The sequence below is a fragment of the Anguilla rostrata genome, chromosome 9 (genome assembly GCF_018555375.3).
Source record: "Anguilla rostrata isolate EN2019 chromosome 9, ASM1855537v3, whole genome shotgun sequence".
Taxonomy (NCBI): Eukaryota; Metazoa; Chordata; class Actinopteri; order Anguilliformes; family Anguillidae; genus Anguilla; species Anguilla rostrata.
In genome coordinates, this window is record NC_057941.1 from 30,891,078 (window position 1) to 30,902,458 (window position 11,381).

General features: G+C 46.3%; 1 protein-coding gene across 1 annotated transcript in view; it reads right to left on the minus strand.

Annotated features, from left to right (window-relative positions):
* LOC135263558 (serine/threonine-protein phosphatase PP1-beta catalytic subunit) overlaps positions 1-9,972 on the minus strand; it is a 13,459-nt gene extending 3,487 nt beyond the window's left edge. Inside the window, exons 1-5 of the mRNA XM_064351739.1 lie at positions 9,813-9,972; positions 3,118-3,249; positions 2,246-2,476; positions 953-1,057; positions 227-298 (exon numbers count right to left, since the gene is read on the minus strand). Of these exons, the coding sequence (XP_064207809.1) occupies positions 227-298; positions 953-1,057; positions 2,246-2,476; positions 3,118-3,249; positions 9,813-9,864 (592 nt within the window). The 5' untranslated portion in view covers positions 9,865-9,972. The remainder of the gene's footprint in view (positions 1-226; positions 299-952; positions 1,058-2,245; positions 2,477-3,117; positions 3,250-9,812) is intronic.
* Between the last annotated feature and the right edge of the window lie 1,409 nt (positions 9,973-11,381).

An 11,381-nucleotide genomic window follows, 5' to 3' on the forward strand; every position in this document is an offset into this window, starting at 1 on the left:
CAGTCGAATCATATTTCAGTTTTACGCTAATGGGTCCTGCCCCCTGGTGGCCTTTTCTGGCAACTGCACAGGAATAAAAAAACCTCTACGGTAAATGTGCCAAAAAGAAAAACTGAGCATAACTGGAGTTTGTGTCTCTGTGTCTTGCCCCGTACACACAGTCTCTGAGTCTGTGTGTGCAGGGCAGTTAGCGTAGGTACAGGTAGAGGGGTAGGTGTGGCCCTACCTGTGTCTGGGACGTCAGTGGGCCTCATGATACGCCGAATCTGTTCCATAGACTGCAGATCAGGTGACAGACCTGCCAGCACAGAGAAAGACACGTTAGAGACACTTCTTCCCAACCAATCAGAACACAAGGAGGAGAGGAGCTGATTAAAGACATCATTTCCCAGCCAATCAAAACACGATCTCAAGGAGCTGATTAAAGACAACTCCTCTCAGCCACATCAGAACTTAACGAGGAGAGGAACTGATTAAATGCATCTCCACCTAGCCAATCGGAACTTAACGAGGAGAGGAACTGATTAAAGGTATCTCCACCCAGCCAATCGGAACTTAACGAGGAGAGGAACTGATTAAAGGCATCTCCACCTAGCCAATCGGAACTTAACGAGGAGAGGAACTGATTAAAGGCATCTCCACCTAGCCAATCGGAACTTAACGAGGAGAGGAACTGATTAAAGGCATCTCCGACCCAATCACACTAGTCCTTTCAAATCATGACAGAACCAGTTTCTAAAGCCAGATCCCCTCAGCAATAAAGTCATATAAACTATATAATGGTGAGCCATTAAAATGATGATAATGATTATAATGTCTGCATGTAATTCATTAGATAAATTAAGAAGACGTATAAAACAATATACTGACAGACAGACACAGGTGAACACCAGATAAACCACTAGACGTGAGGACCCAGGCAGACACAGACTGCAGGCAGACCATAATCTACCTCCATGGCAGCAGAAGATCTTCTCATCGACGATGGCGGCGATGGGCAGGCAGTTGAAGCAGTCGGTGAAGGTCTTCCACAGCTTGATGTTGAATCGTCGCTTGCCTGCGAGACGGGGCGGGGGGGCGGGTTAACGAGCAGCTAACGAACAGGACTCAAACACACCAGGGGAGGAGCGACACCCTTCACCCCAAACGCTTCGTTAAATATTTGCTTGAGGAAACCGCTCATGTTTACGGTTTGTGTTTGATTTGATTTGTATTTGATTGCTAAGGTGAACATACAATAGAAAATAATAGGTTATGCGGAACTGCCACGTCTACCAGCCCCCTGCCAGCTTTCCCTCAAGCCTCAAGCGACTGCACACACCCTCTCTCTCACACACACACACCCACAACCACACCCACACCCACACCCAAACACACACCCACAACCACAACCACAACCACAACCACAACCACACACACACACACACACACACACACACCCACAACCACACCCACACCCACACCCACACCCACACCCACACACACCCACAACCACACCCACACCCACACACACACCCAAACACACACCCACAACCACACACACACACACACCGTCTCTCTCACACACCCACAACCACAACCACAACCACACACACACACACACACGGCCCAAAAATAAATGCTGAACCCTCAAGGCAAATCAGACTACTATACGAAATGACAGGGCTCAATTTCAGAGGAAGATCAAATTCTTAATTCCAATTCAAGAAAAGCTGGTCAGAAACAAAATTAAAACTGAACACAGGTAACAGAACGGTTTTGCTGTCAAAACACGACAACTGCCCTCTCATTACTGGTACAAACAATACAAAAGTCACAGATCTTACATACAAACTGTGTGTGCTTCTTAAGTCAAACTCATGACAGAAGCCAAGGATGTGCCTGGCGTCTGCCTGAGAGTGTGCATGCATGTGAGCATTAGTGTATGCTTGTGCGTGTGCATGTGCGTGAGCATGCATGTGTGTGCGCGCATGTGCGTGTGTGCATGTGTGTGCGTGCATGCGCGTGAGCATGCGTGTGTGTGCGCGCATGTGCGTGTGTGCATGCGTGTGAGCATGCGTGTGTGTGCATGCGGGCGCGTGCGTGTGAGCATGCGTGTGTGTGCATGTGTGTGTGCGCGTGTGAGCATGCGTGTGAGCATGCGTGTGTGTGCATGTGTGTGTGCGCGTGTGCGCATGCGTGTGAGCATGCGTGTGTGTGCATGCGGGCGCGCATGCGTGTGTACACGCGTGTACACGGCTCTCACACTCGTCGTAGAAGCCGTATATCCTGTTGATGGAGGCGCACTCGTGGTTCCCCCGCAGCAGGAAGAAGTTCTCGGGGTACTTGATCTTGTAGGCCAGCAGCAGGCAGATGGTCTCCAGGCTCTGCTTGCCTCGGTCCACGTAGTCCCCCAGGAACAGGTAGTTGGCCTCCGGGGGGAAGCCCCCGTACTCGAAGAGCCGCAGCAGGTCTGTGTACTGCCCGTGGATGTCACCTGGGGAGGGATGGGGGGGGGGGGAATAAAGGAAGAAGAAGAGGACAGAGAATGACAACATCTATTCACAAGCGTGACAATGTCAGCTGAACAACAGAGCTCTTGTGCCCAAGTTTAGAAGTCATAATCCGGTCATAGACTTTCTGGTAAAAACCCAAAACTTTTCGAACAGCCTCCTTGTGGCGTTCTCACACATGCATTGGTTTTCAGCTGGTCTGGAATATTATATTCTTGCTAATGCCAGTGCTAAAAGCATTGTGGCATAAGGGGCCATATTGTTATCCACAGAGAGAAGGCTTCAGTTGTCACGGTAGCCTCTGTATTGTTATACAGAGGCTGTATTGGAAGAGAGGTGTGCTAGTTTACACTCTTCTGAATAACAGAAGCCCTTGTTGACATGAGATGGGCCAGCTGTATAAATCCATCCATCCATTGTGTCTACCCGCTTATCCTTGTCAGGGTCATGGGAAGTGCTAGAGCCTATCCCAGCATGCACTGGGCGAGAGGCAGGAACTGCTATATAAATGTTATTGTTATTGTATAAATGTTAAATTAGATGAAGATTTGTATTTTTTTTAATAAATGGCTACAGATGAACAAACAGAAACCACTGAGAGAGAGAGAGAGAGGGGCTTACTTACCACATATTTTGAGTGGCGCCTCCAGCTCCAATAGGATGGGCTGGCTGAGGAAGATCTCTCTGGACTTGATGCACAGCCCCCTCACCTCCGCCTCGGTCATCTGCACGATCTTCCCAGGGCGACATCCCCGCACTGTGGGGAGGGGGGGAAGGGGGCAGAGAGAGGACTGTGAGAACATGGACCTCACACACTGCTGGGACACATACCACCAACAACCTAAACGGAGGAAAGCACCCAACAGCAGCGGAACAACAAAACCAACAGTCTATCAGCCAGGAGGGCGCATGGTGCGATGTGCTGGAAGAAAGCAGGCTGGCAGTGAAGCACAGCCCAATACTTCAGGAACTAGGCTTGTACAGTACACGCCACAATAACGCAAAGGCTGCGGGTTTGATTCCCAGTTGGGGCACAGTCGTTGTGCGAGGTACTTAACCCGAACCGTTGCAGTGAAATATCCAGCTGTATAAATGGATCGTACATTGAACTGAATTTGTGCAAGACATCCTAGATAAGAGCATCTCCTAAATGTCTGAATGTAATGCCTGTGGGTGTGGACGTGTGTGCCTGACTGAAAGATTCACACTAATGGTGCTGGATCCCCTCTACTGCTCTTCTATTCATAGTCTAATCGAGACTATTTTAAACATTGCGCCCAATTTTTCCCCTGTACCCACACAAGGATGACTGCAGCTTCTTGTTAAAGTCAAGCTGCCATAATGAAACCACAACCCACCCATCCTTAACACTAAAAATCCTCACAATTAAGGATTTATACGTAGTACACGCATACATACTAAACAGTCAACAATTAGGTTGGCTTTTAATGAACCAGTTCTCAGTCTAATCATGATAAACAACACAAATACAAAACATCCTCCCATACTGGGCGTTGCTCATGTCACAACTAACGTTGTCCCAATGACCATGACATGCACTTTTGTCCGTCGCTTTGGATAAAAGCGTCTGCTAAATAAATGTAATGTAATGTAACATGAGCGGGAGGGTTGGGGACACTGGGGAGGTTCAGTTCCTGTTTATTTGTTCCCTGTCTTTGTGCACGTGAGTTTTCTGCCCCGTTCTAAAGCAGACGGAGCGGATACTCTGAAGACATAACGTCCCATATCAGCACATGGAGTACCGTATAAATCAGGGGGATCAGGGAAGTTTTGGCGCAGCGAATGAGTCAGCAGTTTGTTTGCTTGTCATTTTCCCATTTTAGCATTCCCCTCCCACTCCCTTTACTCAAGTGCTTGTGCACATCCTGCAGGACATTACAAGGAACTGTAACCCTAACCCTAACAGTAGCAGCACAGCCAGGCTTTGTCTTCCTGTTTTACCAGTGACTCACTGACCCAGAGTTGAACCAATCATACCCTTGTGCTCAGTCAGGAATAAGTATCTGATTGTCAGCGATTGACAAGGTGGCAACGCCCATTACAGGTTTACTGAAACTCAACGAACAAACCGACACACCTTTACCGTCCCTGAACGCCACCGTGTGCTGTCTGGCTTTCACAAATCAATGCTGTCCTTCTGAGCAAAACCAGGACTGGCACTGCCTGGCGGCTACAGCGACCAATCAAACCGCTGTTCAGAATGGGCACTGTAAAAATATATATATTTTTTTTATTTACACTTTTTTGGAGGTTTCCACATTTCCTGCGAAACTCTCAGACCCACTTCTACTTTGACTGAAACTACCAACCTAGTAACGAACTGAAACTAGTTTCCTTAAAGAGAACTAGGCGTTATCTGATTGACAGGGAATCCAAGGGGCTTGTGGGAGACACAGCGGGCGGGGGAACGGTTGCCAGGCTACTCAACAGGCTGGTTGAATGGCATTCCAGTCCCACATATCACCTGCAACACCCTCATGTGGATGACATTGACAAGCAAACACAGGAAGTGGAAACCTTGAGAATGAAATACCTTCCCATTTGAAGAAAATACCAGGCTGAACTATCCCTGAAGTATACTACAGTGTACTTTAGCATACTTGCCATATAATTAAAGGGTATACAACGATAGGTCAACTTCCAAGTATGCTGAGGTATACCATTTTGTCAAATGGGATTTTAGATGTTAAGAACTTCCATCCTCCTCGCTTCAAAAATAAAAATCTAACAAAAAAAAAAGAAACTGCTCCAGTTAATGAGCCAACAGTAAGCTAAAAGTGAGAGCTTTGTTTCCAGGTGACGCTAACTAGGGAACGCCCATGCGTGCTAAATGCTCAGAGCTCCAGCACTGTGAATGGAGGCACTGCTGATGGCTCCCACTCCAACATGGGGCTCAGTACTCAGTGCTCACGCCTGGTCAGGCCCTCAGCTGATAAGCGCTGGTTTGGTAATGGAGTGTTTATGTATGTGTGCGGTGTGCGAGTGGAGGGGGGGACACTGGTCTGTGCAGGCGATACCATATATGGTCATAGTTTGGAGGATGCTGGGCGGAGGAGGAGGGAGGCCGAAAGCAGCAGGAAGGTCCTGAGCGAGAACGTGCCATATAGCACAGAGGGTGGTGGTGGGGGGTATTACTAATAAATCTTTATGATTTATTTGTAACAAATTAAAATTTATTTATATTTTATTACCCCCCTCAGGCATCTTATCAAAATGAATTTACACTAGCACTAATGTGCTGGATACATTCATTGTTGGACCATAGGTGGTGGCTAAGGCCACAGCAGCAGAGATGCAGCTGGGCATCTGAACCCAGAGCCACGCCCTCCCCCCCTCCCTAAGGGTTTTGTCTGCATGGGGCGGGGTGCAGTAGCAGGGCGTAACAGTGTGAGCAAGGTGACAGAATGCCACAGCTCTCAGCTGTAGCCAAGAACGCCCCCGCCCATACCCCCTCCCCCCTCCCCGCAACCTCGCCCCTCGCTTCTGGACTGGCAATGGGAAATAATGCCCCCCCCCCCGACACTGGATAAGTGGTAAACACTGACCGCTCTGGAACGGGGGTGAACTCTGGTCACAGGTCACAATGGTGCCTTTATGGAGAGCGATCCCAGTTCGGCGCTGCGGTCCGAGCCCCCCGAGCCTCCGAACCCTGTCTGCCCCCCCCCCACCACCACCCCACCGGCAGAGCCGTGTAGAGATGGGACACGCACACAAACAACACGCTACGAGCACGCACACAACGAGACCCTTTGTGCTGCAGCCCTCCCACTCACATCAGGCCTGCGTTTCCAATGACTTCTCCACTGACGTTTCAACTCAAACTGTACAATACTCCGGCCTTATTTTCACTGCTGCAGCAGTCCAATTCCCGTGAGACTGGGCTGAAGATGGAGGGGGTTGGTGGTGAATGCGTTTTGGCAGTGAATACCGGTGGCTTAATGTACCAGGCACTGAGCCAGCGTTAGCAATATTAGCTCATAGACAGCACTGGACTTGACAGTAAATGGCAGTAAATGACACTTCGCTAGCGCATTAGCAAGAAGGAAAGGGCGCAGACTAGGTCCAGTCACATTCACAGTACGGGATCCGGTGTGAGGCTCCACACTCACGCGCACTCAAACCCGGTGACCTGGCGTGAGACACAAGGACAACTAGCTCCGAATGTGCTGGAGAAAATCACTTAAGACCCGCCCACCTTTCCAGTGAGCCAATCACTATGTGGCCTATAGGCCTACACCATACACAACTAGGCTGTTGCACACCGCATCCCAAACTCATGGTGTGAAGCCTACACCAGACACACTCTAATCTGGCCCTCGAGGTCAGCACTACTGCCCGAGGTCAGCACTTTCTTCCTCACAGAGACACTGATCGAACTATTAATTGACTGGCCAGAGACTGAACCTGCCTGGTGTCCCTGGTTTAAATCAGTCCTGATCAGAGGGGAGGAATGAAAATCAGCAGCATTACTGGCCCCGAGGGCCATATTTGGGCATCCCTGATCTAAGCACTTTTGATTATGGATTTCCAGGTTAGTTCTCGTCAGATGATGTAGGGCAGGGACCTTAAACTCAACTCCTGGAGGGCCGCTGTGTCCGCCTGTTTTTGATTATGTTCCTGCACTGAAGCGTTTCATTTAAGTCACTGATTGGCTGAAGAGTCCACACGCCATGGTTCCAAAACCTAAACTGGCTGCAGACTGAAAGGAAAACACAAAAACCCAGCAGAGGCTGTGGCCCGCCAGGACCGGAGTTTGAGATCCCCTGACCTAGGGCTTGAGAGCCCACCTCTTCAACGCTGTGGTGTAACGGAACAGGCTGGAGAAGGATGTGTAGAAAGTGCCGTTACTTCTCTCCTTTCACCTGTGTGTACCGGGTACGTACGTACATGCATGTACGCGCACGTGCGTGCGTCAGTGACTGTAAAAATACCGTTACTAGCAGAGACAGCTGTGACCATTGACATTTGGATGCGAAGCAGAGAGCAACTTGGCAGAGCTACAGGAATCTGAAGAGACAGAAAGGAACAGCCATGAACCAAACATTACCAGCTACGTGGCTAAGGAATCATTTTTATTTTCCACTTCTGCGTTTTCCCTCTGGGATAATACAGACAGCATGCTGATGTCATCAACCTTTGCACGGAAACCAGAGAGGGGGCTCTGCCAATTTAGGAGTACGTTGGTAATAAGATACAGAACAAGTATCTTCTTACCAAAGTATAAGGGGCGGATACTTTTTGGGCCGGCCTATATTTCTGGGGTCCCTGAAGTATCAAGAGGTTTAGCTAGAAGATATCCCCATTCACTGTTGCTGTTTTTCCTATTAAGATGCAGGAAGTCATAGATCCTGGTAGGGGGGGTCTGGTGGTGGAGAAACTTAGACACACTTGCCACACCTCAATGAACACATAGCTGCAATTGAGCTCTTCCGGAATGTTGATGACATGACAGCAGGGAAAATTAATTTGGGACCTGTGCAGGGCTGGAACTACACCTCCCCCCAAAAACATATCCTTCCATCCATACTTCCTTTTCTTTCTTCCTCTGTCCTAACAATATGAAGGAAAACAAACATCCTTCCCTCCGATGCTGTCGTTTGAACTCTGTTTTCATCTGTTACTTTGATTACATCTGGTTTTAGAGCACAACAATAACTGTAGATCTTTGGGGGTTTGACCATAATTTTTGAGGTGAGTTCTGCACACCTGGCAACACCTGCTGTAACAAGCATGGCAAACATTCCTTGGTTTCCCCGTACCTACCAGCCAAAATAGCCCCAGTATCAGGCAAGACTGGAGACGCTGACCGCAAACCGTTGCGTAACACTGATTTGGATCATAAAAAGGCATTTGCCCTCATGTTCTGGCAAATTCCGTTATAACTAACGTGACTTTTGCTGCCAAAAACGAAGCCAGCTTGTGGTACACTGTAGCAGGCGAACTGTTCGGAGAGCCCATATTTGGCCAACTTTAATTTTGACGTCAGAAGGGGACTGGCTCAGAATGGGACTTTGATCACATTTGACATGGGGGAGCTTCAGAATTCCTTTGTTATGTCACGTGAAGGAATGTAAAATTTTCTGAACGCAGAATCGTAAACAATAAAATGTGCCCAGTTCATCTATATGACTTTTTTATGGTTTATTCGGGCTAGTTATGCTTAATATGCTCAACGAGTCCATCTACATCCGAGTAAAAGTCCACTGTAAAATTCGCAATGATAAAAAATAACGTTAAATAAACTAAGACTGATTAAATTAAATTGATGTGAGTTGCATTAGCGAAATGTTGTTTCTTTGTTTCTGGAAATTCTTAATTTAAAAACTGCAAATCCAGAGCCGTTCCCCTTTAACCTAACGCTATACTGCTAATATGTCTGTATTTCAGTTTTTAAGCTTTAAGTGCCAGGCTTTGAAATACATTTCCCCATTATTTGTGACAACACTTAACATCGAAATGGATGCGTGCAATAAAAACAAAAGCAATCAACCGATACCAACAATACATTAGTACACAAACTGCATAGTAATGCTGAGTATATTTTTGTGATGTTGGCCAATGCTGGCGAAGAGACGAATTTATGAAAATAACTTTCCATTATTCATTCAACATTAAACAAGAAACACAAATCAGTTGCTTTCCAATTGTTTCGCACGTCACCCACCAAAGCAAACTCATGAAATTGCTATGCAGTTAACATGTCAAATCAAATATCCATGGCGTAGCCTCGAACTTAGGCTGTCAATCACAGGTTAACCAATCAGCCGACCGGTCTAATTGAAAACAATAATTTTGCTGTGAATATGCTACACTATATAACTACTACACAAATTCAGTTATACCCCACATCCAATTTGTAGGGCAGATTTTGACGCGACGGTGGACAAAAAGTAGCCTAACTTAAGTAACACAAAGGTGCTAGCAGAAACAATCGATGTAGCTAGCTAACTAGCTAGCACCTATAGATAACTCGGTATGCTTGTTGTGACAGGACGTGACAATTAATTCAATAAAAAAGTTGGTTTTACTGTTCGCTGTTTTGTCACTGCTGAAACGGAGGACATTTTCCCCTGGAGAAATGGGCGTGAGCGCTTTAATGACCGGAGAGTGAACGGGCAAGTATCACATCAACTCTGGGCTTTTCTCTACCAAGGCAGGCCTCCTTACAGGACTTGGGCGGGCCACCAGTCCCGCACTGTCGTTTGGTCACTGCCGCATATTAAGAGAAAACACCGTTCCTATTTTTCCAGAACGGCTAAGCACAATTATAGCCAGGAAAAAACAAGGAAGCAAACTCACCTTCCAGCAGCCTGGAGATAAGCGAATCCACATCCAACTCCCCTTCCGCCATTTTTGTAGTGTGGCTAGATAGCGTCAGAGCTCAGGGGTGCCTCACGAAGGGAGAGTTTATTTCCTCATCGCTGACTAAGCGCACTCGGCTCTGGTTAATCCAAAGGCTCCAAACAGAGCGTCTACTCCAATCGCTGGCCGGTGCGCGCAACATACAAAGAGGAAATATATAATGCATCTCACTCAGTATTCACAGCCAGTGGTCGCCCATTGCAGAACAGTGGCCCTGTGTTGTCGCTCTGTCTTTCTTTCGTATTTAGCGAAGGAGAAAATGTTGATTTGGCCTCGTAAAACAGTTTAATTAGCAATTTCACATTGAGTATAGCCAGTGCCTAAGACCAGAGACCACCCTCCCCCAGCCAAACATAGTATGTGAAAATTTTCAATATTAATTTCACTATTTGTACCAGTTAACACATTGTATTGGTCTACAAAATATTTTCCATGAAAAAAAATAAGCAACAAAACAATGCTCCTCATGACCATCAGTGAAATAGAATAGTTTCACCAATCAGTGGAGTGGGTCCATTACATAAATAAAGATAGCTTTCTGAATAAAAGGTGGGAGCGTTATTAAATGACCCTGTTCCATTTACAATAATTCACTGAAATATAATCCTATGATTGCAGTGAATCTGACACAGCCTGCTCAATACCACCTGAAAAAATAAAACAAGGACTCAAACTGGAATGTTTTAAGCCTTTTAGATAGACCATAGTTTTAGCAACACATTTCTATGATAAGACTTCACACTTATCTTGTCTACCTTATGCCATCCATGATCAGATTATGTCATAATCATTCATAAATATGCATTCAATTATTCACATAATTAAGGAACTAAACACGTTTGTTGCTACATGCCTGTCTATAGTTCTCCTTTCAGATAAAAGCTAGGCAAACACAATGGATACCTGGGCCAGGCTATATTCTGGCTGCAGATTTATAATGATGAAATTGAAAGCAGGACTGAGAGTACAGCCCATTTTTATTTGAGGAAGAGGAAACCATTTTTTATTGTTTTCCTCCTAGACTTCGACAGCGGCATTTTTAGTTCATTTAAAAAGAAGTGTCCCAGCCAATATTTTTTATAAATGGGTTTATATGTGGGTTAACAAACAGAGACAGTAGTAAAGTACCCATCCATCCATCCATCCATCCATACATCCATCAGTTCGTAGTCTAAACTAGTTTGTATTCATATGGCCTACCTGATTAAATAGAAGCTAAGCATGAAAAACAAGTAGTAAATAAGCAATAAAGCAAAGCAACTGAATTACAATTACAAGTGAATTTACAGTGAAAGCTTCACTGAATGTAGAAAAACCACATTCTTCACGATTAGGCAGTACGAAAACATGCGAAGTAAAAGCGTGTAAGACTATCGTGGCGCGAAGGTACACGCAGTGTGTTAGATGAACCAGCAGATGGCGTTGTAACTCTGCATTGCATGAGGTGTGACCACGATGCACTGACATTCTGAGATGAATCCTTACGAAGATGATCGAAGATGATGT